At 32.6% G+C, this 13,915-nt stretch overlaps 1 protein-coding gene across 1 annotated transcript; it reads left to right on the forward strand.

Moving 5' to 3' along the window:
• Nucleotides 1-1,544: 1,544 nt before the first annotated feature.
• Nucleotides 1,545-4,865, forward strand: LOC136065475 (dihydroorotate dehydrogenase (quinone), mitochondrial-like; the record flags this gene model as incomplete). The annotated part of the gene is made up of 7 exons (XM_065768688.1): nt 1,545-1,811; nt 2,275-2,355; nt 2,442-2,549; nt 2,630-2,659; nt 3,243-3,380; nt 4,277-4,314; nt 4,409-4,865. Coding segments are annotated over 7 exons (813 nt in total), but the record flags the coding sequence as incomplete, so codon positions are not given.
• Between the last annotated feature and the right edge of the window lie 9,050 nt (nt 4,866-13,915).

A 13,915-nucleotide genomic window follows, 5' to 3' on the forward strand; every position in this document is an offset into this window, starting at 1 on the left:
AGGTTTATTTGAAATAAACATCTATAACATCTGCTGCACAAAGATTGATTTTTATCATCAAGTTAAGGTGCTAATTGATTTTTATGTAAGTGAAGATCAACACTAACGACAAAAAACTTAATCGATCAATTAAGTTAACTAACCTATTGTTGAAAATAATTTTATATGGAATTGTCAAATGAAACTATACTAAGATTTTGAAATAATGTGGGTTATTACACTTTATCCCGCATGATTATAAGTTTTTTATTTTAACATGTAGCTGAAAAAGTTATACTTTACTACTTTATCCACTTGAATTTAATATATATTGTGAGGAGATTTTTATTTTCAAAGAATGTAATTTAAACATGGGACATTTTAATAAATTTGATCTAATTTAGGGGATTAAACAACAATTAGCACACAAAGAAAACTAGTTCTTTTCCAATATTCCAAATGTGGTTTGATAAGAGCTACATGAAAGTAACTTAATTCTTTAGCATTTAAAATTTCTTACTTTTTTTAACACACTTCCAAAAAAAAAAAAAAAAAATCTACAGGCTACAGCCATATGTCAGTTAAATATTGATAATATTTTTGAGAGGTTTGACTTCTGAGAAATTGAGAGGCTACAAGCATTCTTGTTTAGAAAACAATGTATGAAATAAAGACTTTGTTTTACAATTTCATAAAAAAAAAAAAAAAAAAATGACTTTTTTTTTACAATATTTAAGGTTAGTAAACTTGTAAAGTTTAAGGATTGAATGAACATAATTTGTTTCTCCAAAAATAAAATAAAGAATGTACATAATTTAGAGACTTGCTCCCAAGTTTCAACAGGCAAATAAGCATATCCAAAAGTCTAAACTATTGGACCACAGGCATTTGTTGGTAAGGAATGAAAAATTAATATATATAAATACAATTTGTTTTTGAGAAACTATATAAATATAATATAAGTTTCAAATTCATCAAAAAAATAATGATATGTCATAGTTTGACCTTTACTTGAACTTCAATTCGATTTTAAAGACCTTGATATCTCTATTTCTAATTCTTTGAATGGTCCGGATTTCAAAACCATGATCTAATAAGTCTGGTGCATAGATGCAATGACCAAATCCTTGTCCAAAAGTTAAAAGGTTTAATATATAAATAAATATATATATATATTATATTCCAAGGTTTAAAAATAAAAATGAATTTTTAAACTTTTAATCTCATCTAGTGATTATCTATTGCATCCTATCCCTGATTCAGCTTAAAGAAATTTTCATTATTATCCTCCATTTGGAATTTGAAATTGTTTGACATGAGGACGTGAAAGGTTGGGATTGTAAAAATTGAGAGATTCATATTTTTTTTAGAAGAAAGTGAAAATTCATATTTTGTGTGCGTCTGTTGAGGTGGGGGGGGGGGGGGGGGGGGGGGTGTGGGACTTATTGAGTCAAATTAATCATGCATTTTTGGAAAGTTGGTGAAGGTGGAATTGTAAAAAATTTGGATTTCTGTAGCTTAAACTTTTAGTTCTTCTCTAATTTATTTGCCCCCACACTGCTTGATTTGGGACCAGTGCTATCATCAATCGGTGTGGCTTCAATGGTGAAGGAATTGTTGCTGTTGCAAAGCGGTTGGGTGCCCAGCATGCTAAGAGGAGGTTGGATGAAACTTCAAGAAATTCATCTTCCTCCACTGATGAAGCAAAACATAGAGGCAAAGCTGGACCTGGCATTCTTGGGGTCAATCTTGGAAAGAATAAGACAAGTGAAGATGCTGCCGCAGATTATGTACAAGGGGTTCATACATTGTCCCAGTATGCTGATTACTTGGTAAAAATGATTTTCTAATTTATTGTGGTTGATCTATTTCTTTGTTCTATGATAGATTTTTAATATTTTACTTGTACAGAATATATAATGGAGTTCGTTATATTTTTGTTTCAACATAGGTGCTTACTGCATTTGATAGAAAAAAAGGGTACTTACTGCATCTTGCTGTGTTCAAGCGGCTGTATGCTTTCACTCTATCTGACAATTACATCTTGATTGATAGGGGTAAAATGTGTATAATAAATTCATTAAAAAATGTGGTTTTGCCTGTTATAGTTTGACATATTTCAAGAAAACAATACACAGCACCATACACTTAAAAGAATACATAGGTGCCTGGGGGGGGGGGGTGTTGCCTTGATGCAGGGTATTTTTGATAAATTCATCATTAAGTTAGTTTGCAGGTTGGCAACATCTTTTCTTATTCTCTAATCTGACAATGCATGTGTATTTTGCTCTGTAGGTGATTAATGTTTCTTCACCAAATACCCCAGGATTGCGTATGCTTCAGGGAAGAAAGCAATTGGAGGACCTTGTGAAGAAGGTATAGCTGTCATGGCATGACTTTCTCTTTCTTTATATGATTAACACAACGTGTGACCAGAAGTTAGATCTTGTAATTTCGTCAAGGTTCAAGCTGCTCGTGATGAAATGCAATGGGGAAAGGAGGGCCCACCCCCTTTGCTTGTGAAAATCGCTCCAGACCTGTCTAAAGAAGACCTTGAAGATATTGCTGCAGTATGTATATGTGCAAGATTTAAAATAGCCCCTCTATTTCCTAATATGATGTTCTCATAGTTCCTTCTTTATTGTTATAGGTTGCCCTTGCTCTTTGCTTGGATGGATTGGTATCTTCTCTCCCCTCCCTGTTACAAAGTTTTGCTTGTTTTCCGAAATGTCTCTCTCTTGCCTGTTACTTCTGCTTGACTAGACTTTGACGGTATCTTTAGAAGTCCCAACTTTGTGAAGCAACATAGGAGTTCCATAGATGATATTGTGAGTTGTAACTACATTGCAATTAGATCAAACCATCCTTCTTAATTTGATCAGCATCAAACTTCTAGTCTGCCATGATTTTGTACAAACTTCATCCATTTGTTGGAAACATCATCCCCTCCCCCCCTTTCCATTTGTCAGAAAAAGGTACCTAAACCCCTCATTCCATAATGGAAATGTTACCTTTAAGGTGTTCTTATTTGTAATAATGTATCTTTTTTAGTAATTTTTTATTTGGCTGGGATTTCAATGCGCTTTATGAGCTGATGATTCTAGGATCCACCATTCCTTCAATTTTTTATGTTAGTATTGCAGGGTGAAAACTACCCTGTAATGCTTCCAATATATATTGTTTCTTTGATATTATTATTGGTTTTTTTTAAAATTTTATTTTATTATTATTTTTTATGTTTTATCATTTTTCTTTTGGTTCAGATAATATCAAATACAACTGTTTCAAGACCAGATCCTGTAAGTGAAAACCCTGTGGCTAGGGAAGTTGGTGGCTTAAGTGGGAAGCCTCTTTTTAATCTCTCTACAAACGTATTGAAGGAAATGTACGTTCTAACAAAGGTATGTTGGCCACTTCAGTAATTCATGTTACTTGTTTTTCATTAATCTGTCCTACCATAATAGGATTACATAGATAAACACAAAGCGTACCCTGTTTGTTTGTGTCTCTGTTTGTCTCTCTCTAATGTTCACCACAAGCACATAAACACTGAAGATTGATAATAGCTACTCGGGTCCTCCTGGACTCCAACAGATAAGCCTAAAGAATCAATTGCAAGTGCACTGTTGAAAAATATCCAAAACTATATTGTATTCCTTGACATGGATATGGATCTATGTGTTTGAAATTTGCTGTTGGACATGTCAGACTGTGTTAAAGAAGGGGATTCATCCATGGTTCTACAAGACACTTTACATATAATCTTCGCCTATTACTTGGATTTTTCAGAAAGTATCTTCCCCCTTCCCTCGGGCCAAAATTCACTTATAAAGAAAAATAGGATTTTTCAGAAAGCGTGAAATATTGATGTTGGTGATTTTATACTATTGAGTTTGCTGTCGCATAATTTTCCATGAAAAGTAGGATGTTTTTTGCCTGTGTTATATGAACATAGAATGAGATGAATATGACATTGAGATACACACCGATATACAAGTTCCTGTGTCCATGTATCTTTGTTCATCATGGTTTCTTGCTGAATTTCTTATGTTAATCTCCTATAGGAGCAGCAGATTCATATTTATAGAATTTTTAGTTTTTTCCATGAAGCATTGGGACTAAGGTTTTGTTGTTGTTGTTGTTGTTGTTTTTTCATAAAGCATTGGACACTTTTTTTGGATACTGTTCCTTCTATATTTGAGTCTGGATTCCTCCCTCCCCACCCCTTCTTTGTGGTTCTTCATGTTTGTGCTGTCATCCATGAGAGCTTGACATTCTGTTTATTTGTCTGTATCAGGGAAAGATCCCTTTAATAGGCTGTGGGGGTGTTAGCAGGTAAAAGCAGAACACCCATTCAACATTTTCATCATGATACTCATCTGTTGTCATCATGTTACTTTTAGAACCTTATAGTATACATTTGATTCAGTGGTGGGGATGCATACCAAAAAATTCGAGCTGGTGCAACTCTTGTTCAGCTTTATACAGCATTTGGTTATGGGGGACCAGCTCTTATTCCTCAGATCAAGGTATTTTTTTGTTATGCCTTTTTGATATTTTGGAGCTTATGGAGAAACTGAAAGAATTAAATAAAATATGTGGATGTACCACGATGGTGCATTTAAGGTGAAAAAAAGATTGTTTCAGGAAGATAGAGTGGGGGTGGGGGGGAGAGAAGATTATTGTAATCTCCCTGCATGGGTTCATGTTTAAATGTGTCTAGCGATAGGGCTTGGGGAAACACCAAAGGGTTACTTTTATGGGCACAAAAAAGGAGGAAATGAAAAATATGTTATGAAAAGTATACCAGATCAGTAAGAAATTCAGTATTGGTGAGAATAGCTGGAAAACTTATTTCCTTAATAGGAGAGGCCCAAAATAATGAAAATATACATTTTGTTTTGCATGTTATACTCACTGTTTCTAGGTAATTTTAGTGAAATGATACTTGAAATGATAATGCAATTATTATTGAAATGATAATAAATTTTACTAAAGATTAGAAATTTAGGCTCTCTTTTGGGATTTTGTTCTGTACTCTTTGGTCTAAAGTTTATGTATTTAATGGAGTTAAAATATAGTTTTTCCATCTGTAGATGGAAACCTGTTGAACAATATGGGTAGGATTTGGATATAAATTTGTGGATCTTTTTCTGGTAGCTCTACTCAACGTAGTTTTGGGGCACTGTTGGAGATTGTTTGAATTGTATAATCTTGTTCTTTTTTCATTTTACCCCAATAGCTTAGTTTGGTTAATTTTGTCAGATCAGAAGTGTTATGTGGTTTTTTTTTTTTTTGATAAATTTCGATAGAATGATAATTTTGAGACTACATTACATATACAAAAGGTTCACCTTAAGAATATATGCAAAATTCAGTTGATCTATGAAATCTAAAAGATAAGAAAACTAGATGCACTCCAAAGCAACCATCAACTTTTTTTGATAAGTAAAAGCAACCATCAACTCATACGAAGTTCTCAAAAATTAAGACTTTACGTTGTGTTGTGGAAACTTCAACAATATTATGATTATTCCTAGGCTAGAGATGCTTTAGTCGGTTCCTTCTTGGGGAGACAGAGTCACTGGAAATAGAGTTGTTGGGATGTAAGCTTTGTGCAAGACTTTAATGATTGAGAGGTAGAGGTGGTAACTTAATCTTTATTCTATTATCCCTCATTGGGAGGGTGGTGACATATTGATATGAAGATTAAAAGGGAACAAAGATTTTGATGTTTGCTCCTTTTATGATGTGTTAAGGGGTTCTTGTGTTATGATTTCCATCGGAAGAGTATTTGGTGTGTCAAGGCCCCAAGGATTGTCTCTTTATTTGTATGGACAACAGCATGGGGAAGATCCTCACTTGCGATAATCTCTTCAGGAGTACACATTAGTAGGGTGACGTTGTATGTGCCACCGTAGTGGGGAGACGGTGGAGCATCTTTTATTACTCTAAAGTATTGCGTTTGAGTTGTGATCTTCGATTTTGTTCAGATTTTGGGTTTCAGTGGGTGCTACTGAAAAAGGTCACTGACCCTTTGTTTGGTTGGTGGAATTGGATAGGCAAGCATTCTTTGGATATTTGGAATTTGGTCCCATTATGTTTGATGTAATATTGTGGGATTGAGGTCACTGACCTTTGTTTGATGGAATGAGGTTCTAACATGAAATTTTTTGTGGGAATTGCTCATTGAAATAGTTATGTTAAAACTTGTACTCAATTGCAGTAAACAAAGATGATTCACTACACTCTTGTTTAGGACTCTTGTTTAGGACCTTTGGGTTCATGGAATATCAAATTTGTACAAATTGATTCTATTTTAGACGTCCTATAGTTCAACAATATGCCCGGATCGTTGGTGTCGGGCTGAATGATAATGATAAGTTTGATGTATTCTCATTTTATGAGTATCTAAAAGGTTACAATGATATGTGCTTTTCTTGGAAGAGTTTTTAGTGTGACAAGGCTCAAAAGAATGTTGCTTTCTATTTTTTGGGTAGCAGCATGGGGAAATTTTTTNCCTAGAGAAGATTATTTTTAATTTGATTCTAGGTAGTAGGATAATGTACATGTTATATGTACTATCCTTTACTTTAATTTCATAACTTCCTCAAATAATTGATATGACTATTTGTGGTATAGTTACAAGTTATTAATAATTATCTATATTGTTGTGGTGTGCACTCAATTTTTAAAATTCACTAAGGGTACTGTGCTCTGTACAATTTAGTTACCCAGTCAAAATTCGTAATATGTTATGTCAAATCTTTCATATCTTTTTAAAAAAATAATAATAATATTCTTCCCTAGAGAAGATTATTTTTAATTTGATTCTAGGTTGTAGGATAATGTACATGTTATATGTACTATCCTTTACTTTAATTTCATAACTTCCTCAAATAATTGATATGATTATTTGTGGTAGTTACACATTACTAATAATTATCTATATTGTTGTGGTGTGCACTCACAGTGCACTTAGTATTTAAAATTTACTAATGTGGCATTCAATGTAGGGTAATGTTTTAAGATTCTTAAGAATATTTAAAGATTCTCATGTTTGGTTGTAAATCACGTCAGGAAATCAGATGTCAGGGGAATCTAGATTCCCCCTTTAAACCTCTCTTAATAGGAATGTGGATTCGCTTTAAAACAGGTAGGTATCCAAATTCCCAAGTTTAAAGGAAACTGTATTTTTTTACAAATTGACAGTTTTAACCTGTTTTCGTTATCATTTAAGCAATTAAGATAAAATATAAAACAAATCATCAATATCTTTTCTCTTGTCTTTATCTTTTCCCGCGAAAATTACATAAACAAGATAGAGGATAGACAACTCTGTTGATATATTTTTGAACAAAATTCTATTTAGGTTTCACGTGTGGAAAAAAAAAAAGTTTGAAGAGGACCCTCCATTATTGCGAAGTATTCACTTTTGTTGTTGTGTGTGTTGCTCAACAAATTATTAATAGTTTATATTTTGTTTTTAATTATTTATTTAGAAGGTGATTTTTTTTAAAGGACTTGGTAGTTCACATTCAAATCTAAGAATAGAATAGAAAAATTAAATAATTCATTTAAGATTCTTGAAAATAAATCAAACATTATCCTCTCACTTCTTAAGAATCTTAAGAGATTTCTAATGAAACTAAACATAGGAATAGTTACATTCCTAGGCATTTAGTTTAAAAGAAATTACATTCTGAGGAATCTAAATGTCAAGAATAATGTGGATTTTCCTATACCAAACACCACATAATGGTATTGTGATTTGTGAAATTTAATTAGTTACATAGTCAAATTCATAATATGTCATGTCAAATCTTTCATATCTTAAAAAAAAAAAAAAAAAAATGTGTAGTTGCTGAATTTTCATGCGTCGTGATGTAACTGTAGAAGTTTACATTTTTTAAGCGTCGGTGTCCAAAATTCTTTGAGCGCACCTGATTACTCTTTAACAGGTGTATATAATATATAGTCCCATGTCATCCATTTACGCTCCTAAATGGGTTGCTTGTCATCCTTTGCCTTACCCTTATCTGACTTTCTTCTGCCACTTCATAGAGAATACCAAGATTTTCAAGGTTTTACTTGGTGGTGAGAATGGACATAAGGTGGAGTCTGCTGCTGTTTACCACAACACTTATAGTTGGGACCCTAATCACATTATATTCCGCGAACTTGGTCCCAAGTACGGCTCGACTTCAGTATGCCATTTCCTTGCAAAATATCACCTTGTTTGGGTTCCATCACCAACAACTGCCTCTATCTAAAGAGGTAGCTCAATCTCTGTCGCCTCTGTATTGTGTAAATGTTGAAGAAAGATCAATCAGCGAGTTCTTGTAATATGGTGGACCTTGTGTTTCTGCTTGTATTGCTGCTTAATTTCTAGTTTGTTGTCTGAATGTCTCATGTGAGGAAGATCACAAAAGTAGGTGCACTTTTATATGTACAAAGGGTTGGACTTTGGTCGCAGTTATTAGCGTATGAAAGATGGTTCTTTTTTTATGAGTTACAAAGTGTTTTTCTTTCAGTTGGTAATCCCACAGGGCCACAACAGCAACAAAAAGTCCCTAGGAAAAAAAAGGCCCATCCCCCATCATGAAAGTCCCAAAATTTTATTAAAAAATACATAATAAATTTTAAATTTTTGAGCACTTTTTTTTTTTTTTTAATGAGTGATGCTATTGATGTTTTTACTGCCGTCTTACCAAGTGACATGTCACCAATCATATAAAAAAGTAATTCAAACACTCATTAATTAGATAGTTGAAGTTCATCAATCACAGTCTTTATTACATTATACTGTGTACATGTTTTAGTATCCTTTTGGCAGGTTAACCCAATTGAAACCTTAAAATTTTTTCAAAAAAAAAAAATATTGTAAATTTAGATTACAAACTTAACTATGCATGGTCATAAATCCAATTTTTCGCCTTAAATCCCAATTTTGTTAGGTCAGCCCTATTCCTAGTAAGCTACAATTTCGGTATGATCATCCAAATAAAAATGTTTCCCACGTTGTCATGCCACAATGATAGCATGAAACATAAAGCCTTATCCTTAACTTTTACGGAGACTGATTCTTAAACTTGAATTTGTGATAAATCTTTTGGATAGAGACTAGAGAATACTTACCATCGTACCAAAGTCCAACTCTTCAACAATTTCATTTGAATAATTCAAATTTAATAAAAATCCAATACTTTGAATATACATTTCATTTCATGTTTAGTGGGTCATGATCATGAATGAACTTACAGATTGGATATCTCTATCATAACATCCAAAAAATATATATGTCAACTAGTCAATTTTTTAAACTTGAGAAGTTCTCCAAAACCATTGGTATCATACTATATCAATTGCAAGTCACATGATTTTATAATGAAGCTCACAGTATACACTGCATCTTCAAATATAGAGATGGAGAAGCCAAACATTATTCAGAGGATAATAATCACTCAATTTAAAACATATAATTATATCACAAGTTTTTAAGGAATATATTCAAATTTTAAATTTAATCATATAAATCACTCAATTTTTACAATCCCAACCTTTCACATCCTAAGAGCATCCGCAGCCCAAATGCTATATGGCATATGTTGAGATATTTTACCATTTCAACCTTCAAATGTTGCTCCAGCCAGACTTGCAAAATGTGCCAATTGTAAAAAAATTTACAATACTGCTACAGTACCATCTTATTTCTAAGATGGTACTGTAGCAACATTGTATAATTATAAATTATTATTATATTATCTTATTCTTCTCTCTCTTCCTTTTCTCTCTTTCTTTCTGCTCTTTCTTCTTCTTGCTCTTTGATTCTTCTCATTACCTTCACTCTATGCTAAACTCTTCGGCAACTCTCTAGATCGGCGTGGTGGGTTTCTAGATCAGCGAGATCGACGGTGGTGGGTCTCTAGATCAGCAGTGGTGGGTCTCCGCATTTTTCCTTCTCCAGCAACTCTCTAGATCGGCATGGTGGGTTTCTAGATCGATGAGATCGACGCGATTAAGTTGGAGATCAGCGTGGTGGGTTACTAGATCAACGGTGGCGGGTCTCAAACGTTTTTCCTTCTTCGGCAACTCTCTCTCTCTCTTTCATTTTTCCTTCTCCGCATGGGTCAACAAAATCAACTTCCTTCAAGCTTCCCAACAGTGAATCCGCTTCCTTCAAGCTTTAGTGCTGGTGGGTCTGGTTTTTGATTGTGGGTTGATGTGGTTTTTTTTTTTTTTTTTTTTTTTTTTTTTTTTTTGTGGTGTTGATGGTCGGAGAGGGTGGTGGTGGCGGTGTTGATGGTCGAAGAGGGCAGTAGGCGTAGCAACATGGTTCTGGTCTTTTCTCTGGGTTTTTTTACTTTCATTTTTTGGTGTTGACAATAGATTATGGGTTGCCGGTGGTGGTGGTGGTGTCAAGTGTGTGTAGTGCAGCAGTGGTGGTAATTGTGGTTCTTGAACAGAAAGAAAGAGAGAGAAAGAATAAATAATGTGTTGTATTGAATGATGGTGATTGTGGGATATATTATTTTATTGTGTAGAAATATTATTTTAATGAATAGAATAGGAAAATAAAAATCGGAGATTCGGAATGCTGGGAGTATTGTAAAATTGTATTGTATAATTGATAAAATGGCTTTTTGGAATGATAAAATAGGATGAAATGAGATTTCCAGCTGTGGATGCTTTAATGAGTAATGTCAAACAATTTAAATTCCAAATGGAGGATAATAATCAAAATTACTTTAAGCTGAATCAGGGATAGGATGCAATAGATAATTATTACATGAGATTAAAGGTTAAAATATTCATTTTTATTTATAAAACTTGGAATAATTTTCTTTTAACTTTTTTAACTTTTGAACAAGGATTGGGACAAAGCTCCTATGGACTGGACTCATTAAGATCATGATTTTGAATTCCGGATCGTTCAAAGAATCAAAAAAAAAATGAAAAGATTTAAGGTTTTTGAAGTCAAACTAAAGTTTAACCGAGACCAAACTATGACATATCATTTAATTTTTTAATGATTTGATACTTAAATTGTATTTATATAGTTCCAAAAAAGTTGTATTTATATATATATATATATATATATATATATATACAAATTAAAAAAAGAATAGGGATGATTATCCCACATTGGTTGTGTGTGTTTAATGTCCGTTGTTTATAACATCAATCTACAATTACAAAGGTTGGGCCATTTTGTAGTTATACTCTGGTTATGCAATGTATTATAAACCCAGTTTAAAACACTATTATTATTTTCGTATGTGTTCTAATTAGTATTACTATTTACTCAAAAAAAAAAAAAAAACTTGCTTTAATTTCTTTTTCCTATAAAAATTTTCTTTAAATAGATTATTAACCAATACTCTAAGGGCATTTATCCACTTAACTTGCCAACTCGCTCGACCTGCACCCGACCCGCCTACCCCATACGGGTCATTAAGTTAGGCGATTTGGGTTGGGCGGGTTAGACCCCCAAAATTGTGGATTGAATTGGGTTATGGATTGAAAAATTGCCAACCTATTACAAACTGACCCGCCCGCTTAATTATACATGCATAAAAAATAAAATATATTAGTTTAGATTGTTAAGTATTTAAAGTTAATCAATTCACCTAATAAATTTTTACAACTAATCAATAATCAATTCCCTAAATAGAACTGGCCTTCCAAAAATTCCTTAAACAAAATCTAAAAAGTCAACATTGAAACCCTAAACACCCCTACCTTCCACCTATCCCATTTACTTTAACCGTGTATACAGTATACACTTTGTGGCTCTAGGTCTCACTTTTTCTACTCACCTTTCACTTTTGGCTTTCACCTTCAGCCACTATCTTTCCCTTCCTCTTTCTTCTTTAACCTTTTTGAAGCCTGTTTCTTATCATTTCAATTCTTCATCAACAATCACAAAGGTACGTAATTGCGTTATTGTCTTCTATTGTTTAATTCTTTTTTGTCTTTTATATTTTGGTTTGTGTCATTTGATTCGTTTATATATTATAAAATGTGTTATAATGTTACAAGTAAAGCCATTCTAGCAGGCAAGTTTATTGTATATTCAAGTTAAATATGTTATATATTACATAAGAATACTGTTCATCTAGTTCTTTGTCTTTGTCTTATTTTTTATTTTTTATTTTTAATCCTTGATATGACTTTGGAAATGTTAAGACTTTGAGTTTGTTAATTTAATTTTCCTAAGTTATAAGGCAGAGCCTACTTTTGCTAGAGATGATATATCTCTTTTTTATTGACCCTATGTTTATGTTAGAATTGAGATTATTCATTGAAATCTACCTTTAGTTTTTTTCGTGCATTAGTTATATTTTGAGATTATTTAATAAAAATTTGTAGTTTGTGATAATTTATATATATATATATATATATATATATATATATCTTGTTAACGTCAACCCGCCCAACCCGCCTAATCCGCCAAGTTGAAACCATCAAAATTTGTAACCAATCTGCTGGATTTAGACTTTGGTGGGTTGGTAGCGGATTGGAATTTTCCCAACCCGCTAGTGGTGGATTGGATAGAAAAATTGGCATTTACCAGCCTAATATGACACGCGCATACCCCTAAATTTTATTTATTTATTTATTAATCTCTCATTCTTGGCCAGCAAAATGCATGTTGCCCAATGGTTTGCACTTTTGGATATGCTTATTTGTCTTCTGGGAACTTGGGAGCAAGTTTCTAAAAGTATATTCTTTAGATCCTTAAACTTTACAAGTTTACTAACCTTATTTTATTTTATTTTTTTGAAACGTACAAGTTTACTATTGTAAAACAAAGTCTTTATTTATTTGATAATGGTCATTTGCCAAATCTCCGCAGACTGGGGGTTTTGGATCCTGGGCTGGGATGCTTTCACAAATTTGACGTTTCCTTCCATACGTTGTTTTCTAAACAAGAGTGCTTGTAGGCGCACGCCTCTCAACTTCTCAGCAGTCAAAGCTCTCAAAAATATTATCAGCGTTTAACTGAGACATGGCCGTATGATTTGTTTCCATTTTTTTTTGGAAGTGTGCTAAAAAAAAGTAAGAATTTTTTTAAAGACAAAACTTATATACAATATTTTAGGTATTGTTTCTTAGATTTTCCTTTTAAAATTTTGTCATGTGGCTGCTTAATTAAAAAAAAAAAAATTTCATCCCATGAGAAAAAAACCACATAGCAAAATCTTAAAAGATGAACTTAAAGAACATGATCTAAATATTGTACCTAAGTCTTACTCTTTTTTTAATGCGAGAGGATTTAAGGTAGTTTTATCATTCATGTAGCTCTTAATCAAACTTAATTATGGGAATATTGGCAAGAACTACAAAGTTTTCTTTGTGTGCTAATTGTAGTTTGATTCCCTAAATTAGATCAAAATTCTTAAAACATCCCATGTTTAAATGATATTATTTGAAAATAAAATTCTTATAACTCTTCTATTTTTTGAGTTAAGATTAATAGTTTGCATCTATTATAAATTAAAAATATACTTTTTTATTTTTCAAACAAATAAAAAAGATAAACTTTAGAGATAAGAAATAATTGTAATTTTTTTTTGAACGTGAAGGGAAAAAATTATAAATTTTAGGAATTCTCTTTTTGAATTCAAAATGAAATTTATTATTTAACATTTATGATCATAATTCTAAATGAAGTTTACCCTTCCTTAATGAGGGTATTTTTTAATCACATAAAAGTGTAGTTGAAAGAGATGAATCCTCTTGTTTGTGTGTGTGTTGAATCACATAAAAGTGCAGTTGAAAGAGAGGAATCCTCTTGTTTGTGTGTGTGTGTGTGTGTGTGTGTGTGTGTGTGTGTGTGTGTGTGTGTGTGTGTGTGTGTGAGAGAGAGAGAGAGAGAGAGAGAGAGAGAGAGAGAGAGAGAGAGAGAGAGAGAGAGAGAGAGAGAGAGAGC

Source organism: Quercus suber, unplaced genomic scaffold (assembly GCF_002906115.3).
Source record: "Quercus suber isolate HL8 unplaced genomic scaffold, Cork oak 2.0 scaffold_986, whole genome shotgun sequence".
NCBI classification, from domain to species: domain Eukaryota; kingdom Viridiplantae; phylum Streptophyta; class Magnoliopsida; order Fagales; family Fagaceae; genus Quercus; species Quercus suber.